At 45.7% G+C, this 17,226-nt stretch overlaps 1 protein-coding gene across 9 annotated transcripts in view; it reads right to left on the reverse strand.

The window, feature by feature from the left end:
• rgs3a (regulator of G protein signaling 3a) overlaps positions 1-17,226 on the reverse strand; it is a 127,531-nt gene that overhangs the window by 71,603 nt on the left and 38,702 nt on the right. For 8 of the 9 annotated variants that reach the window (XM_035526932.2, XM_081720210.1, XM_035526929.2 and 5 more), the window contains 2 exons: positions 17,188-17,226; positions 1,708-1,839 (listed from right to left, as the gene is read on the reverse strand). The exon at positions 17,188-17,226 is cut by the window's right edge and continues 5 nt beyond it. In XM_035526932.2, coding sequence (XP_035382825.1) covers positions 1,708-1,839; positions 17,188-17,226 — 171 coding nt within the window. Of the gene's footprint in view, positions 1-1,707; positions 1,840-10,267; positions 10,387-17,187 lie in introns of those variants that run through there. The other variant, XM_035526934.2, reaches the window with a different exon arrangement.

A 17,226-nucleotide genomic window follows, 5' to 3' on the forward strand; every position in this document is an offset into this window, starting at 1 on the left:
ACTGATTTAGCTATGTGACAGACACACACAACACACCCACACACACACCCACACCCACACACAAACACACACATACACACCCACAGCCACATACAAACACACACATACACACCCACATCCACACACATACATACACCAAGACAGGCACATTCATACATCTGCCAGGACATGAATCAATTCACATCACTCTTCCTCACATGACCAGTTATTATTATAATATACACACACACACAAATGTACAAACATACACACTGTCCCAAGCCGAACACACTGCATAAATCAGTGTATGTGCTTTAAATGGGTCACAGCTGCACTGAGACATCACTCAAAGCCTCTGCTTTCTGGGTGTAAACAAACAAAACAACCAAAACAAACAGAAGGCTGGGACAGAGAGAGGAAAGGGAAGATAAAACAGGGAAAAGAGAGATTATGAGAGACAGAGAGAGATAAACATAGAGAGAGAGAGAGAGAGAGAGAGAGAGGGAGATGTGAGGCAATCGCTGATTCAACTAAGGATAAAAGAGTGGCGAGCCAGAGCATCCCTCTTTTATTTAAAAAGCAGGATGAGAGACATCATTAACAGCAGGTGCTAGAGAGCAGGAGCGTGAATGCCTGCTGCTGTATTTTTAGTCTACTTGGACTTTCAGGTAGTGCATGTTAATGACCCAGAGCTTCACAGAGTCCTGACTGATGCCATTGCATTTGGGCACCTTTCAACACATTGTGAGACGCTGATTGATGGAGACATGGAGCCGGGCTCCGGGTCAGGCTCTGGGTTGGGCTGTGAGCGAACTATGGGCAGATGGTCCAGTCACAAAGCTTCCAAACCATCCTCCCTTTAAAAGGCTCCGCTTTATTACCCGGGGTAGAAGGTGAAGCTACAATACCAGGCCTACAGTTCAAGGGAGCTCCGAGGCCCAGTACATAAAAGAAGCAGAATGCCCTAACACACCTGGCGAGGCTCTGCCGACCTGGTAACCTCTGTAAGGAACAATGAGCCCTTCACCTTCAACTGGCCACTATGTTTGTGGGGCAAGTGCCATCCATGCCAAGCGCATGTGCTCATCAGAGTGAAGGGCTCTTCAATATTTTACTGCGTAAAAAACGAGTGGAGAATTCTCCAAATCTCTACTGCTTGTAGCATGCCTAATACATGCTTTTAGAACACACACGCACACACACACACACACGCGTACACATGCACACACGCACAAGAACACACACAAGCACACACGCACAAGCGCACACATAAGCATAAACACACACATGCGCGCGCACACCAATAAGCTTTGAGAATCTCAGTGGATATTATTGAACAGGCATGATATTGGGCTTGGATACTAAATAACTAGAAAAAGGATTAAAGTCCTATTTAGTCAAGTATCTAACAAAGTGTAATTGGTCTCCAGAAACCACACTTTACAGTTTTGATTACAAACACCAAAATCACAGCACTCCTCAGGCTGAAAACACAATCAATGCGATCATCAATACTCGGCACAATAGCTCTGACCAAGACACTGTCATGTTCCACGATCACTAACCACAAGATTAGCAGTATTAACACACTTAAAAGATCGATGAAGCAGTGAGACAGCCATACTGCAAGACAAGGTCACGACTCTCCGTGACCCTCAGTAACCTGTGAGAAGGCGAGGGATGTGAACAAGAGAGTCTGAAGGAGTGAGCATGAAAGAGGAGGAATACCTGTTCAGGAGGGCCAGAGGTCTCACTGTGATGAAGCCGGAGCTGTTTGTCGATGTTGTCACTCAGATACTGGCATACTCTCCTCTTCTGCTCTAGAGAATATGCCTCCAGACTCAGCAAACAGTCACATTTCTGTAGAGAGAGAGAGACAAAGAGAAAGAGTGAGAGAGAGAGAGAGAGAGAGAGAGAGGGGTGGGAGGAGAAAAAGAAAGGGAGGGGAAGAAAGTTAGAGAAAGTGAAAGAGACAAAGAAGAGGTGGATTGGTTGAGAGAGAGGAAGAAAGAGAGAGAGGTAGAGTAAAAGACAGAAAGAGGGAGTGGGAGAGAAGAAGAAGAAGAAGAAGAAGAAGAAGAAGAAGAAGAAGAAGAAGAAGAAGAGACAGATGGAAAGTGTTTAGAATTTGATTGAGTGTTTGTGTCTTTTCACTGCCGAGAGGAAGAGATGTTGGATGAAAGCAGGACCCAGTCCAACTCATTCTACTCTGTTAGAGCTGAACCAGAACCCAGTCCAACTCATTCTACTCTGTTAGAGCTGAACCAGAACCCAGTCCAGCTCATTCTACTCTGTTAGAGTGTCTTATACAGTCCTGCTTCATTTGACAACAAATTCCCAAAAGCTCCATATAAGCTTTCTAAATGTTTCCTCACAAAAAAAAAAGATTGTTGCAGGTTTTCTCTTAAGCAGTTACACCAGGGTATCTGGTTTTGTGAAGTCCAACATTGTAGAATGTGATCCAGCATTGATCGACAACTTGGGTCAAAGACAGAGCTGGGTGCTTTCCCAAACTCAGGTGGAGGCACATCCACACCCGAGCTGCTGGGTGGTGGTGAAGTAATGGCATTATCCATATAATCGATAACCACCAGCAGGGATTCTCCTCACAAAGCAAATTAGTGGCAAGCCTTGATACACAGTCATGTTCTTATTTAACGGCCAAAACAAATGACCTGCTGTAAGTCTTTTTGGGTGAATGGTGCCCTGCTGAACATGGCCTAATCAGGACTGTTAGACTAGTGCCTTGCCTCTGTGCCAATGTCCTGATGTGATTAGTCTGAGCAAAATGTTCAGGAGGGAGAGAGCAAGAGAGTGAGGTTACTGAGTGAGGGCGTGAGTGAGAGAGTGGGTGAGGGAGGAAATGAGGGAGTGGGTGAAGGAGGTTGGTGAGGGAGTGGGTGAGGGAGGTTAGTGAGGCAGGAAATGAGGGAGTGGGTGAGGGAGGAAATGAGGGAGTGGGTGAGGGAGGAAATGAGGGAGTGGGTAAGGGAGTGGGTGAGGGAGGTTGGTGAGGGAGTGGGTGAGGGAGGTTGGTGAGGGAGTGGGTGAGGGAGTGGGTGAGGGAGGTTAATGAGGGAGTGGGTGAGGGAGGTTAGTGAGGGAGTAAATGAGGGAGTGGGTGAGGGAGGAAGTGAGGGAGGAAATGAGGGAGTGGGTGAGGGAGGTTAGTGAGGGAGGAAGTGAGGGACTGGGTGAGGGAGGAAGTGAGGGAGGAAATGAGGGAGTGGGTGAGGGAGGTTAGTGAGGGAGGAAGTGAGGGAGTGGGTGAGGGAGGTTAGTGAGGGAGGAAATGAGGGAGTGGGTGAGGGAGGTTAGTGAGGGAGTGGGTGAGGGAGGTTAGTGAGGGAGGTTAGTGAGGGAGTGGGTGAGGGAGGAAGTGAGGGAGGAAATGAGGGAGTGGGTGAGGGAGGTTAGTGAGGGAGGTTAGTGAGGGAGGAAGTGAGGGAGGGAGTGAGGGAGGTTAGTGAGGGAGGAAATGAGGGAGGTTAGTGAGGGAGGAAGTGAGGGAGTGGGTGAGGGAGGTTAGTGAGGGAGGAAGTGAGGGAGTGGGTGAGGGAGGTTAGTGAGGGAGGAAATGAGGGAGTGGGTGAGGGAGGTTAGTGAGGGAGTGGGTGAGGGAGGTTAGTGAGGGAGGTTAGTGAGGGAGGAAGTGAGGGAGGGAGTGAGGGAGGTTAGTGAGGGAGGAAATGAGGGAGGTTAGTGAGGGAGGAAGTGAGGGAGTGGGTGAGGGAGGTTAGTGAGGGAGGAAATGAGGGAGTGGGTGAGGGAGGTTAGTGAGGGAGGAAATGAGGGAGTGGGTGAGGGAGGTTAGTGAGGGAGGAAGTGAGGGAGTGGGTGAGGGAGGTTAGTGAGGGAGGAAGTGAGGGAGTGGGTGAGGGAGGTTAGTGAGGGAGGAAATGAGGGAGTGGGTGAGGGAGGTTAGTGAGGGAGGAAATGAGGGAGTGGGTGAGGGAGGTTAGTGAGGGAGGAAATGAGGGAGTGGGTGAGGGAGGTTAGTGAGGGAGGAAATGAGGGAGTGGGTGAGGGAGGTTAGTGAGGGAGGAAGTGAGGGAGTGGGTGAGGGAGGTTAGTGAGGGAGGAAGTGAGGGAGTGACTAGTCACAGGAGGGATGACCGTGAATGCCCTTGGAGGGATTCAGCACAAGCTCTTCTGCCTTACTTAGAACACTGGTTTGTGTTCACTAACACACACCCGTGCTCATTCCCACACAACCACATACACACATATGCACACAGACACACATACATGTGCAAAACACACACACATTATTTATGACATCCTTTAAGGACTGAGTATTGGCAGACTGTTCAGTCTTGGTCTTTTCTGGCACATCTGGCAACTCAATGATACCATACCCGCATGCATTCGTGCACACACACACACACACACACACACACACACACACACACACACACACACACACACACAGCAACATAATGTGAATCTGGGCAGTGCATGGTTAATGACAAATAAGCATTATAAAAAAGCAATAACAAAAAAAACAAACATTCTATTTGTGTGCTATTTTCTGGTCATCTTAAGAGTAGCCCTCAGAGAAAAAGGGCATTTCTGCCCTGAAGCGAGCGATTAGAGGGTAGGCCTGCTCTGTGAAACACATCCCCACAGGGCAGGCATGGCAGTGCACTGGGACCAGCGTGTGTTCCACTCAGACTGATTAAAAGAAACGAAAACCTCATCACCCAGTGCTCCTGAGGTGTGCTGCCTGAGATGTGTGCTTCGTCAGCAGCTGTGAGCAGCTGAGCATGTCTGCTAATGTTTGGAGGGTCTGGCTGTTGCCCTTGTAATGTTCTTATACAAATACTTGGGTAGTATTTGTCCTTCGGCTCTTACACTTTCTAAAGTGGTTTATTTGTGTGGGAAGGCCTGAATCAGCAACATGTATAAATTTGGTTAAAAATACAAATTCGCAGTAAGTGCCTATTAACTTTATCAAGACCTAAGAAAACAAAACAAAACAGAAAGGACGGCGAAAATCAAATTAGCTTTAAGCATCCTTGCACAAAATGCCCATTACTCTGGTAGAGTGATTCTGAAAACAGGGCGTTACAGGAAACACTTGTGAATGAGGCCATATGCTCAGGGATGTAGAAAAAGCACAGTAGACCATAATGAACAGGCAAAACACTGCAGTTACAATCAATTATGCAAAGTGTGAAGGCTCACTAGGACCTGCAAAGCAAGCCATATTCTTGGCAAAGGAAGGATAGAAAACACTTGGCAAATAATAGATAAAAAATGGGCCATATTCTGATGCAGCGCGGCCAAGAAATTCAAAACGATGCTAACGTTGGTGAAATCCAAGCTGTCACATCCAAATCATAAAGGAAAAACTATGGGTTGATCATTAAATAAAAATGACATAACTCCATACACAATTCCACCTGTACCTCGTAACACTAAGAACTCGGTCAAATCCTCCACTAGGATTTCTTGCTGTTGAGACAACAGCATGACCAGCGTGCAGAGAGCGGTTGAGAGGATGGGGGGTAGAGCGAGACAGGGTCATTCGCCATGCTTATTGTTGGAGGGAAGATGACATGCAGCTGTTTCAGTGGCAGGCACCGAGATCAGTATGAATCATTCCAGCCTGTCCATCATTTGAATTTAATGTAAGGGTTGGTAGTCTGCTGATATGGTCCAGCAACAATCCCTGAGAGAATTCTGAGACAGCTACCGTGCCTGACAACTCCACTACTACATTCTAAAGATCAGTTGGTAAAGACAGGCAAAGCCATGGATTGGTCCATTTTTTAAATGTTGGTCACAGCCAATTCTCACCTCAGTATCTGTACAGTATATGGTCTCATGTGGAAAGAACCAGCATGAGAGGGTTATAAAGACTAATGCCAACTGTCTCTGTGATGCCTTTGGCCAAAAGATGATACAAATACATGTGATACATTTGTAATGAATTTGTGATGTTTTTGCAATGCGTTTGGTCAAGCACTGAATCTTTTGGAGCTGTCCCTTATACAAGTACATGCTAACTCCCTATGTGTCTTAGAATATAATGATGTATGTAGTGATGTATTGTTCATCTTTGATCTTAGCATGCAGCGTTGACCTGCTGATTGTGGGCATCTGGACACCTAAACATGTTCAATGATATATATATATATATATATATATATATATATATATATATATATATATATATATATATATATATATATATAGATAGATAGATAGATAGATAGATAGATAGATAGATAGATAGATAGATAGATAGATAGATAGATAGATAGATAAAATTAGAAAGGGAGAGGCATATGACTCAATGCCGTTCTGCCGTCCCAGACGCACAGAAGTAGCAAGGCAGCTAGACGTGCACAGGTAGAAACTCTAACCGCGGCACCATCTTCCCCCATTCTCCTACACCTGCAGGTGCGCGACATACCTCAGTCGCAATGGCGTCAAGCCCACCAGCAATAACAGACTTCCGCTCAGGAGCATACGAACACATGGGAACCAAAGCACAGGTCCGTGCTCCTCAATTCTCTGCTACGGGGTGGGTGGGGGACTCTCCTGGGCAGCCAGAGAGGAAGCCTGCATATTTATTTAGAATGGGTGTAAACAGGAGACAAGCACGCTCGCAGATGTCCCACACACTGACATCACTTCCTTCAAACTGAGTGATTTGGGGGGGGGGGGGGGGGGACGACACGACACACCCAAAAAGAAAAACAGTATCCCACACCAGTGTCAGGCTCAGCCACCCACAAGCAAGTCAGGCAAAGGCTAGAAGATTTGTGCCTGCCACTAAAGCTTTAAGAAAATTACACCCTTTTATTTCTGAAGTGTACGCACAACAGACAGAAACATGCCAAGAGCAGACTAAGCCTACCTTCATTCTCCCGCGCCTAGTCATACAGCCCCCATCACAGATAATACACTAGCAGATTATGTGTAGCTTAACCAGGGCTTGGGACCTTGGGCTTTGTGTGTGTGTGTGTGTGTGTGTGTGTGTGTGTGTGTGTGTGTGTGTGTGTGTGTGTGTGTGTGTGTAATACTCCTCATCCAAAAAAAAAAATCTACATTATGCATTCTTATTCTGAATGAATTCCTCCTCTGGCCTTTCAAAACAGACTCAGACTCCAGACTCCACAGCGGGAACCTGATGCAGGCAGAGGTCGTGTGCTATCCTGGACAAACTGTGAGAAATGTCTCAAACAAGACATGTCTTCTCCTGGCTTCTGCAGGCCCTGGGACTGATGGACTCAGCTGAGTAGAAGCCTGGTCCATTCAGAAGCCCGTCCCACCCCATAACCTGCATCGCGGCTTTCCACAAGATAGCCCCACTCCCCAACTAAGCTGAACCACTAGACCCCCTTTCTCCTCCAGATCATGCTCCACCTCCTCCTTTGTGAGAAGGACTAGTGAGAGGATGGGGAGGTTGCAGGGCACAGGATGAAAAAACAGACAGTGTCTAGCAGACAGAGTGGCTTCTCGAGCCTGGCGGGGTTTAGTGGAATGCAGTTTCCCAGGCCCTGCTAATGAAGCCAGACCAACGTTCTGGATTCAGCTGGGCTTAGCAGCGCTGCCTGGCTCTTGTATGACTGTGTAGGCGAGGAACCAGTGAGTCCCTCCTTGTCGTGAACCCTGCTCTCCTGCCATCAAGTGACTGGGAGCTTGGGTAAGGACGACACTCCCCCAAGGGGGAACAAAGAGGAAATATAATGTATCTTCACACAGGGCTCAGTAATACCCAGACATATTTTCATTTCTGATCACGCATATGCATGATGTAAACACAAGTCCCATTGGCAAGCGATCCTTGTTGTGTGTGTAGTAGGAGATGACAGATCTAAAGTTCATAAAGACTCTTAATAATGAAACAGCTGGAAATAACTGACCTCATCTCTGTCAGCTCTAAAGTTGATGGTCTCTAAGGTAGCCACGATTTTAGAAACAAGGTCAAGCTAGCGTGCGATCTTCATGTTAGCATCCCCAAGAGTCGGCTGTGGTCTGGTTTATCGCAAGATCAGACTCAGTTTAGGACCACTCTAAGCCCACTGGCCCATAGTGTGTGAGGCAGGGCAGCCACAACACAATGTTTTCTGTCTAAATGGTATGACCGTGGTAGATTAAACGCAAGGATCATAACAAACATGTAACAGACAAGATATTGATATGGTTATAGCTGTGATAAAGTCTTTCCTTGCTATCTGAAATGGGAAATGGGTATCTCCTGTTCTCAGGAGGAGTGTGAGGCAGAATGTCCCCGGCAGGGTTAGGCATGCACAGGGAGTGCCCTACAGCCAAGGGCCACAGGGCAGGCCCAGCGTCTCTTACCAGCAAATGAGTGGTCAGGAGACACTGGTATGTGCTGTTGCCATTAACAGCGGAGGGGGAAAACACAACAAAATAATAGCATGTTTGTAATGGAGTCAGACACTAGTTGTGGTGTTTGTCTTAAGCAGGGATGAAGTCTTCTAATAGCTATTACAACAGTGTTGTATAACATTTACATAACTTGATAGATTAATCAACAAAATAATGTCAATCTGAAGGCAAGGTTCCCTGTCAGTTGATCGTGATGGATGGCTGTTGTTTCAAGATAGACAGATTACCACACAATGACAAGCAGGGATGTTGATGAAACATTGCTGTCGATCTGATCAACTTCTCCCCGCCTGCGAGCTTGCTATCCTAATTCCATAGCAGCATGTTTTATGGGCTCTCACCAAGGCCGCCGCCTGGGAATATTTCACCGCCACCATTTTTCTGAGCCAGTGAGATTACAGGCTCTGCCTCTGCCTAAGACATGCCTCAATCGAGTAGCAGCATTCCATGTAGGCCATAACTGGAGGCTGGTTGAGTGCAGTGTATTAGAGCGTGCTGGGCAGAGGTGAGATCTGGTTTGAGGAAGATCAGTGAGTGGCTGTAAAGTGAGTTAGTTTTGGTGAATTACATTTTTTTTTTTAAGATTTCATTGGTTCCCTCCATTTTGGAGACCGGCCTAAGGAGGACAAATCTAAGTAACACAGACGGAGAATAAAACTGGCCCAAACTGGCCTGTGTTTGTGGTATATGGGCTGTAGATGGGATTAGATATACAGATGCTCTGGGTTGTGCATCTTGCATTTTAAGGCTGTAATTGTAACTATCACAATTACATGTTACACAATGTTTAGAGGTTCCACTGTACCATCATACTAGGCCTGAGCTATGAACTGGACCAAGGCCACAGCCTGGAGGTTGGCACAGCCATGTGCACTCTGTGGAACAGGCTTCCATTCAGACAGAAGGCGAAAGAGAACTTTCAGTACCACATTCTCGAAATAGCATGTCAGAGAGTGCAGAAACTTCAGAAAACTTATGACACCGACAGACGGGAGTTCAACAGACAGGCCCTGTGTCTTCCTCATGATGATTCCACGCAACTAACTTCTACAGTCTAAAAGAAGCCATGAATCAGGCCAAGCTCACAGGACATCGCGTACCCAAACAGCCAGAATGCTGACCTGCAGCTTACTGTCTTGAATGTGATGCTTCTGTTTTCAGCCATTGCTTCCCTGCAAAGATTCTGCCAGCTGCAGCAGCAGCACTGCTCTCTTAAATACAGGGTCATCTCCTCCTCTCATATTCGCTAGAATCTGCCTCTGTGTTTGTTCCCGCTGCTTCCGCAATTTGTCCGTCTGTTCGTCCATGAGCTCATGGTGGCGCACGTCACGGTTTTTCAGTTCTTGCCCAACTCACGTGTCTGGGGTTGTGTTGTGAACAGGTCCTGGTGTCACATGAGCCAGCAGCCATGGGAGTAGGCCGTTAAACAGCCCTGCAGCCATTATGCCAAAGGTGGCCCGTCTGTCACAACGTTACAGATGGCCATTATAAAGCCAGCAATTTCACTGGCACAGGCCTGAGAATCCAATAATGGTGCACTGCCCTGGAAACAGCGGCTTCACTACCTCCCTCCCAAGCACTACCAATAGATAATAGATATGCCCAGCACACAGACACAGGACTGGAATAAGATGCTAAAAGTAGTAGCTGTTATTTTTGTATAACCCTTCAATCAGTAGTTGCAAATAATTGACAATACATCTAGTCTGCAGTTACTGTTCAATTCAATAGTGATGATGATAAATATGGTGACAGATATCACAGACACTACAAGCACTATGTGCATCTAACTCAACATTCATCACCTTTAAAACAGTCTTTTAAAAAGTTGTGTATGAAACGAGTGTCCCTTCTCCTACCCTGCTACCCTATGAAACCTGTTCCCCTTCTCAGGACGTGACAGAAGCCAAGGTGAACTCACGTCGGTATAGTCAGCAAGCAGCTGCTTCTGCAGGGAGTCTCCAGATCTGAGAAACCTCTTCCTACTCACTGCTCTGTCCGACAGGTTCCCCATACTTTAAATCCACACAGGAAAGCACACAACTGCTCTGATGTCCTCTCGTCTCTGTGTCTCTGTGTGTCTCTCTCTCCATTCTGTCCCTCTTTCACACTAGCCAGAGTAAATCTGGGTTAACCATGCTCCTTGGTGAGCTGGTGCTAAAATTGTCTGAAGCCCCACTAGCATGCAATGGGAGGGGAGCCCTGTAGCTGGAGCTTGGAGAACTCACATCAGGTCATTATGACAAGGATGAGCTGGACAGCTGGGAAGAAAACACACTGGACTGAACACAAAAGCCCACATGAATGTTCCAATCATCAATACAGTCTGAGGCCCCTCGAGGCTACATGACTGATTCTGTGTTTTCTAGGAATTCGCCATTTTTCCAGCCTCCGGGTCCTTTGCCATGACAGACAGGGGGGGAAAAAGCATTTCATGCTTCTAATAGCATAGGAATTTTTGACAATAATGGCAGCGCTCCAAATGAAAACAAATCCTTCAGGATTATTCTCAGAAGGCAATTCTCACAAGACTGCAGGCCAAACAATTCAAATTTACAGATGGAGACGGAAGTCTGGGAAGCCACTGTAATCTGCCACTGTTAGAAGAGCAGGACCATGCCTAACGTTTCACAGAACACCTGCTCCAACACTGGATTGGACCTGCTCTCTCTAGCATGGCCAAAACCCAGAGAAGACCTGAAGGGGAAAGAGGGGAAACAGACTAGCTGTACCAGCACGGACGCAAGGACCACGAGGGACGGCACGTGTGACCGCGGACGCGGGAAGGCGGAGGATGCTGGAATGCTACTACCTAACACCACTCGCTTTAGCACTCTGCCTACATTCCTTCTCCAGTGTGATGCACTTGTGGTTGAGCTTTTGAGGCCAGTCCCAAAGTGCGTTTGAAGTGGGCCAGACGGGAATGCGTGGGTGTGTGAGAAGATGTTTGGAGTAGCATCTAAACACTGAGAGTAGAGAAGCTAAGATAGAATTCTTCATGGCAGTGTTGATAAGCAAATCTATAGATTTGCTAACTCTTCCATTTATAAAGATTTGGTTTACTCTCTCATGCTCAACATCTAATGCACTGAGTTTCATAGCTATGCAAGATAAAAAATCTACCCTAAGACTTAACCCAAACAGTGAAAAACACAACATTTCTTCCTTTAAAATTGCCCTTTTGAAAATGTAATTAACTTACACTGACAAACCACATGCCATGCAATAAAATTGTGTCAGACCACACAGAACAGTTCAAGTATTGGTGATGATTGTTTCTGACCTGCTACAGTAAGGCAGAGTCATCAATCAACCCTCTTCCTCTTAACAACACATTCAAGGTCATCTGTGAGAAACAAGGTCCAAAACGGAGACATTTCTTCCCAGATGCTATTTTTCCTTCATCTACCCAACACAATTTCACCTCTATATCTGGCAAAAGACCCTTGGGGGAGAAGAAACCTCAATGCAATTATACCTTGCAGAGGAAATGGAAAAGGCTTTAACTTTGGCATGGATTATGTGAAAAAGACAGGAGGAGGCAGAAACACACATATACATACACACACAAACGTGCAAGCACACATACACAAGTGACCTATGCTTCTAATGAGATTGTTTACCAGCTTCTACACTCTCTCTCTCTTACTCCTCTCTCCCTTTGGCTCTCACTCACTCTTACTCCTCTGTCTCTTCCCCTCTCCCTCTCTCTTCTTCTCTCTTTAGCGCATTGACCCCAGGCTGAGACAGCCTCCAGCTACTATTGTTGCAGTGCACAGAGACAAAGGAGAGAGCACTCCACTTAGGGCCATAGATTACATTACTGAAGGTGGGTGGGGGGCCTGCTAGCAAGGCCAAAGTACTCCACCAGCCCACCCCGTTAGCACAGCCACACTAACTTCTGTTTTGACCATAGTAAAGACAGATATACCTTAGATGGGCTATTTATTCATTTATTTTGGTTTGAATTCATTTTCATTTATTACATTTTTTATGCATTTATTCAGCAGAGACAGTGGGCAGCCTATTAAGGCTGCTGTCTGTAGTTTGCTGCTGTCCCCACTGACATGATGCATCATAGGCAGCATATGTCCTTAAGACTGTCTGTAGTTTGCTGCTGTCCCCACTGACATGATGTATCATAGGCAGCATATGTCCTTAAGACTGTCTGTAGTTTGCTGCTGTCCCCACTGACATGATGCATCATAGGCAGCCTATGTCCTTAAGAATAAGCAATTCTCCTTTAAGAGAACAAGCGAGACCTGGGGTATCATTTCACAGATATTTGGTTGAATAACTTCAGGACAGCTATTAAAACGTGCCGGACACAAACTGCACAGCTAACTCCCCTAGGAGGAACAAAATTAATGGTGCAGGCTTGACACGACCAGCGCGTGACAGGCTCCCGTTCACCTACTCCTGGACGCCTCATTACTAAATCTGCCCTTGCTATGTGTAAGAGGAATATTTAATTTCTGCCTTTTTTTCTTTTTTGCTCGACTACTGGACCTCCTCGGAGTTAGCCGAGCTAAGGTTCTGAGCGGGGTTATTCGTTTAAGGACATCCGCAGTTTGTCCAGCAGAATGTCACACCGCATGTCCGTACAGCTGCAGCATGATGGTAATGTCTTGTGCTTCAGTGCCCCACGGAATCACATGTCCTGGACCCGAAGCAGCACAGAAACTTTCCTAGAGGTCACAAGCTGTTTTAACACTAAATCACACATTAAAATGACCAGAAGACAGTCCTATTAAAACACTGCACACGTCTGCTCCTATCTGTAAGCCCCCAATCACGCTGAAATGAGTCTCAGGTACGGTAAAGCACATCAGACTCGATATAAAAGAGTAGTCACACAAAGTGTACTGCATGTGTTGCAATGACCAAGTGCGAAGAATGCATCACACACATTATCCACGCCGACGTCTCTCTGTCAAGTGGTGAAGAGCGGCTCAGCTCTCCAAAGCCTGCTACCAAGATTCCAAATGAACCTGGTGACCTTGTGGTAGTATTTTCTGAATTTGTTCAAGCACAAATTCAAACAGTGGATAGTCCAGTGCACTCTACTGTCCTGACCTACTGTCCCCCATTGTGGTCATTACAGAGCATTCCTGCTTCAAGTGCACACTGGAAGTGAGACAGCTGAGTCTATCATCTTTAAGTGAAATGGACAGGAAGAGGGGTTTACTGTGCCATTGGCAAAAATCAGCCACAATGCCACTAGGAGACCCAGCCATAGTGTCACTGTCCAAACCCAGGCACAGCATCACTGCCTAAAAAAGCAGCGTTCACGCACACACACACACACACACACACACACACACACACACACATACATATGTACATACACACACACACGCACACACACACGCACACATACACGCACACATACACGCACACATACATGCACACATACATGCACACATACATGCACACATACACACACACAATGGCTCAATCACAAATGAACATGACATTTCTTTCAATATGTCAAAGGATTGTAAATATATATGATCAAAATGTTCATTATTACAAAAAATATGGAGCAACATTTCATAATTTTCAAAAACTCATTCATATCTTATACAGCATAAATATGTGTTTAATAGAACATGCAATACAAAGTAAATAAATACAACTCTGGAAAAAATTAAGAGATCATTGCAAGATTGCTCTGGTTTAACTATATATAGGTATGCAAAAATGAACTTTTTTGTTTCATTACATAAACTCCATTTTTCTCAAATTCCAAATACAAATATTGTCATTTAGAGGATTTATTTGTAGAAAATATCAACTGGTCAAAATAGTGTTTTCAGGACTGAAATAATGCAAAGAAAACAAGTTCATATTCATTTTTAAGCATCACAAAACCTGTTTTCAGAAATCAATATTTAGTGGAATATCCCTGATTGTCAGTCACAGCTTTCACGCGTCTTGGCCTGCTCTCTACGGTGCTCGTTAAGCAAGATTTGATTCAGGTGATCACTTATTCACCACCTCGTTATGTACAACAAGGCGTCCCTGTGTCGGAATTCAACAGACACCGGAATGGAATGGCTGCCATACACGTAATTCAGAGGTTTTTCCTCACCTGTATATATGGTTCTTATAAGGCTTTTACAGATCTTTTGCATATGTAAAAAAGGAAACAAGACCAGGCACTGAAATAGTTTGACAGCAAAATAAATCTACAATAAATGAAGATATAAATGGAATTGTCTGGATAATCCAAGCTTCACTCCTCGCTTGTGTTTCTGTGACGGTGCTGAGATCCAAAGAGGTCCAATCAAACACAAGCTTATGCCAAATCATCCATTAAAAAGCACTGCACACTGACAGGCAGCGTTCAAAAACCAAACCCAAGAACACCCCGCCTGACCAGGAGGCCAGAGAGGTGAAAGTGGCCTTTCACAATCATGACAGAAACAGATGACACAGACTGTCACTCAGACACTTAAGTCATGCTCGTGGACACTGCTGCCATCGCTCAGTAGCCTCTACGACATCCAGCATCCGAGGCCTCATCATATTTGAAGGAGACAATGAGGTGACAGTGAAGCTAATGAACTCTTTTGTGACTGTTATACTCAATCACTGTGTCAGCTGCACTGGAACGGAGACGGAGTATTTCAGCTTTAAGCAAAACAGACAGAATGAGGGGCTTTTCCGTTTATGATACACAATGCAATAACATCACATCTTAAGTGACACCCAGCCATACACGAGGCAGTGCATACACACCCACCCCACAGGCACAAATCACGGCTCAGGTGTGCAACTCGCCCCTTGTTCACTCTGCACACACCACCGGAGTACTGATCACACATCTGTTCTCAATGTCCCCAGAACTACAAAAAAACAAAAAAAACAGTTTTCTTCCCACAGTGCTTTGCATTAGCATACCAGCCGGTCTAAAACCACGCCTGCTTCATACCTGCCTCAACCATTCATCACAACCAAGTTTACGTTTAGTTGTTTGCATTCACTCTGGTCTCCTTTTTCTTCTTCTTTCGGTTGTACTTACAGTTCTGGGTTCTATAAATCCAAAGTGCGCTCAATTGCACGCATGTTGCACTACTGCCTTGCATGTCAAATAATGACTTTTTTTTTTAATTACACTGTTTCACAATTCTTCAATGGAGAACCCAAGGGCATGTCAGAGCAGTGCTGTTTGTTTTCCTGACTAGAATACTCCAAATGTCATGCTGATGAGTACACACCATCACAACAAGCCAAACAGAATAGAACAGAGAATAAAATGGCTCTGCCAGGTCAAAGCTGATTCATTAATTATGAAATGAATTATTAAAAATCAAATCATATACTGTGGAAAGATTCTAGTTCTTGGAGAATTTTCTGGGAATCTGTGTTCAAGAGTATATTATTATGTCTAATAAAGCCTATGTAACCAAAGACATGTATAAATCCACAGAATCTTTTTTCCATCAGTTGACACAGGCAGTACTCTGAACACTGTCACCTGGCTACCATAACTACACCCCATTAGGGCAAACATGACTGGTGAGATGTTGGCAGACAATGTGAAAGAAAAGGACACCAATGTCTGTTTGTCTCGCACCCACGGTTTCTCTTTCTGTCTCCCCATTTGTATGTCTCCCTCCCTCCACCTCTTCCCCTTCTCTCTCTCTCTCTCTGTCTCTCTCTCTCTCTCTCTCTCTCTCTCTCTCTCTCCCTCTCTCTCTCTCTCTCTCTCTCTCTTTCCCTTCCCTTTTTCTCCCCCTCATTCAATTCAATTTTCAATTCTATAAGCTTAATTGCCATGACCATATTCATTGCAAGAACACGAATTAACCTTTCAATATTACGGAAATTAATATGCCTATTATACGGCAATCATAATTAACATGAAAAGAACTGTAATTAGCATGAAATAATACTTGAAGTAAAGAAATGTATGTTAGTGCAAGTGTGTGTGTGGGGGGGGGGGTGCCTTGTTTTGGGGCTACTCACTTGTGGCAAGTAGATATGCATCTCCGAGATAAAGTGCAGCTTTCGTCTAACAGGATGGGCAGTTTTTCAGTACTAGATAGTCAGCTAAAGTTTCCTGTATGCTCCTCTCCTTCTCTCTGTCTCTGCTCAGCAGGCCCGCACACATGGCAGCTACAAGCTCATGGCCTGCCGTGCCGTCTGGGTGAGTGAAGCAGGACCGCCACACTCCAACACCTCCTTCACCAGAGCCCCACAGACGCAGCCTCGCGCCTGTCTGCATAACCGCTCTATTTTAAGAGCCTAATTGGACGGCCTGGGTATTCCTCTCCATTCTTTCGCCCCTGCCCTGCTTCTGCGGCATGTATCGAAAGCTTCGGCTTGTCTGAGTTTAAAATAGGTAAGGAGTTGTTAAAAAATTCATTGCGGTTTAATCAGGCAATAACTCCGGGTGTCCGAGAGGGAATTAAAGGGGGCAGCGACATAAATGCGATAATGATGGGAGGAGGGAAAAGAATAACCAAGACTAGGAAAGGAGGATGAGAAGGATGTGGGGGAAGACGGGTTTATGGCTCACAACTAAAAGCGCAGGCGGAGCGGACAGCATGTGCACGAGGCACGTAGAAAAAGCCTGGAGCAGAGCTCAGGACCAGAGGAACCTTGACACGCTCTGAGAGCAGTCAAAGAAGAGAGGGAGACTGTCCTGAAGGGCCACGACACCGCAGAGTTTACTCTTGTTCGGATTCAGCACACCCCTACAACTGATGAGATGGTTACCAAACAGTTGCTGAGATGACCAACTCCAATGAGGTGTGCAGGACAAGGTGTAAAGAGTAAACTCTGCAGTGCTGAGTCCCTGCGACCATCACGACTGCGCTGTAAGTAACTCACCTCTGTCATGTGGATCAGGTAGAAGCGAAGCTCCTCACT

The sequence above is a fragment of the Electrophorus electricus genome, chromosome 8 (assembly GCF_041902795.1).
Source record: "Electrophorus electricus isolate QZ-2024a chromosome 8, ASM4190279v1, whole genome shotgun sequence".
Lineage (NCBI taxonomy): Eukaryota > Metazoa > Chordata > Actinopteri > Gymnotiformes > Gymnotidae > Electrophorus > Electrophorus electricus.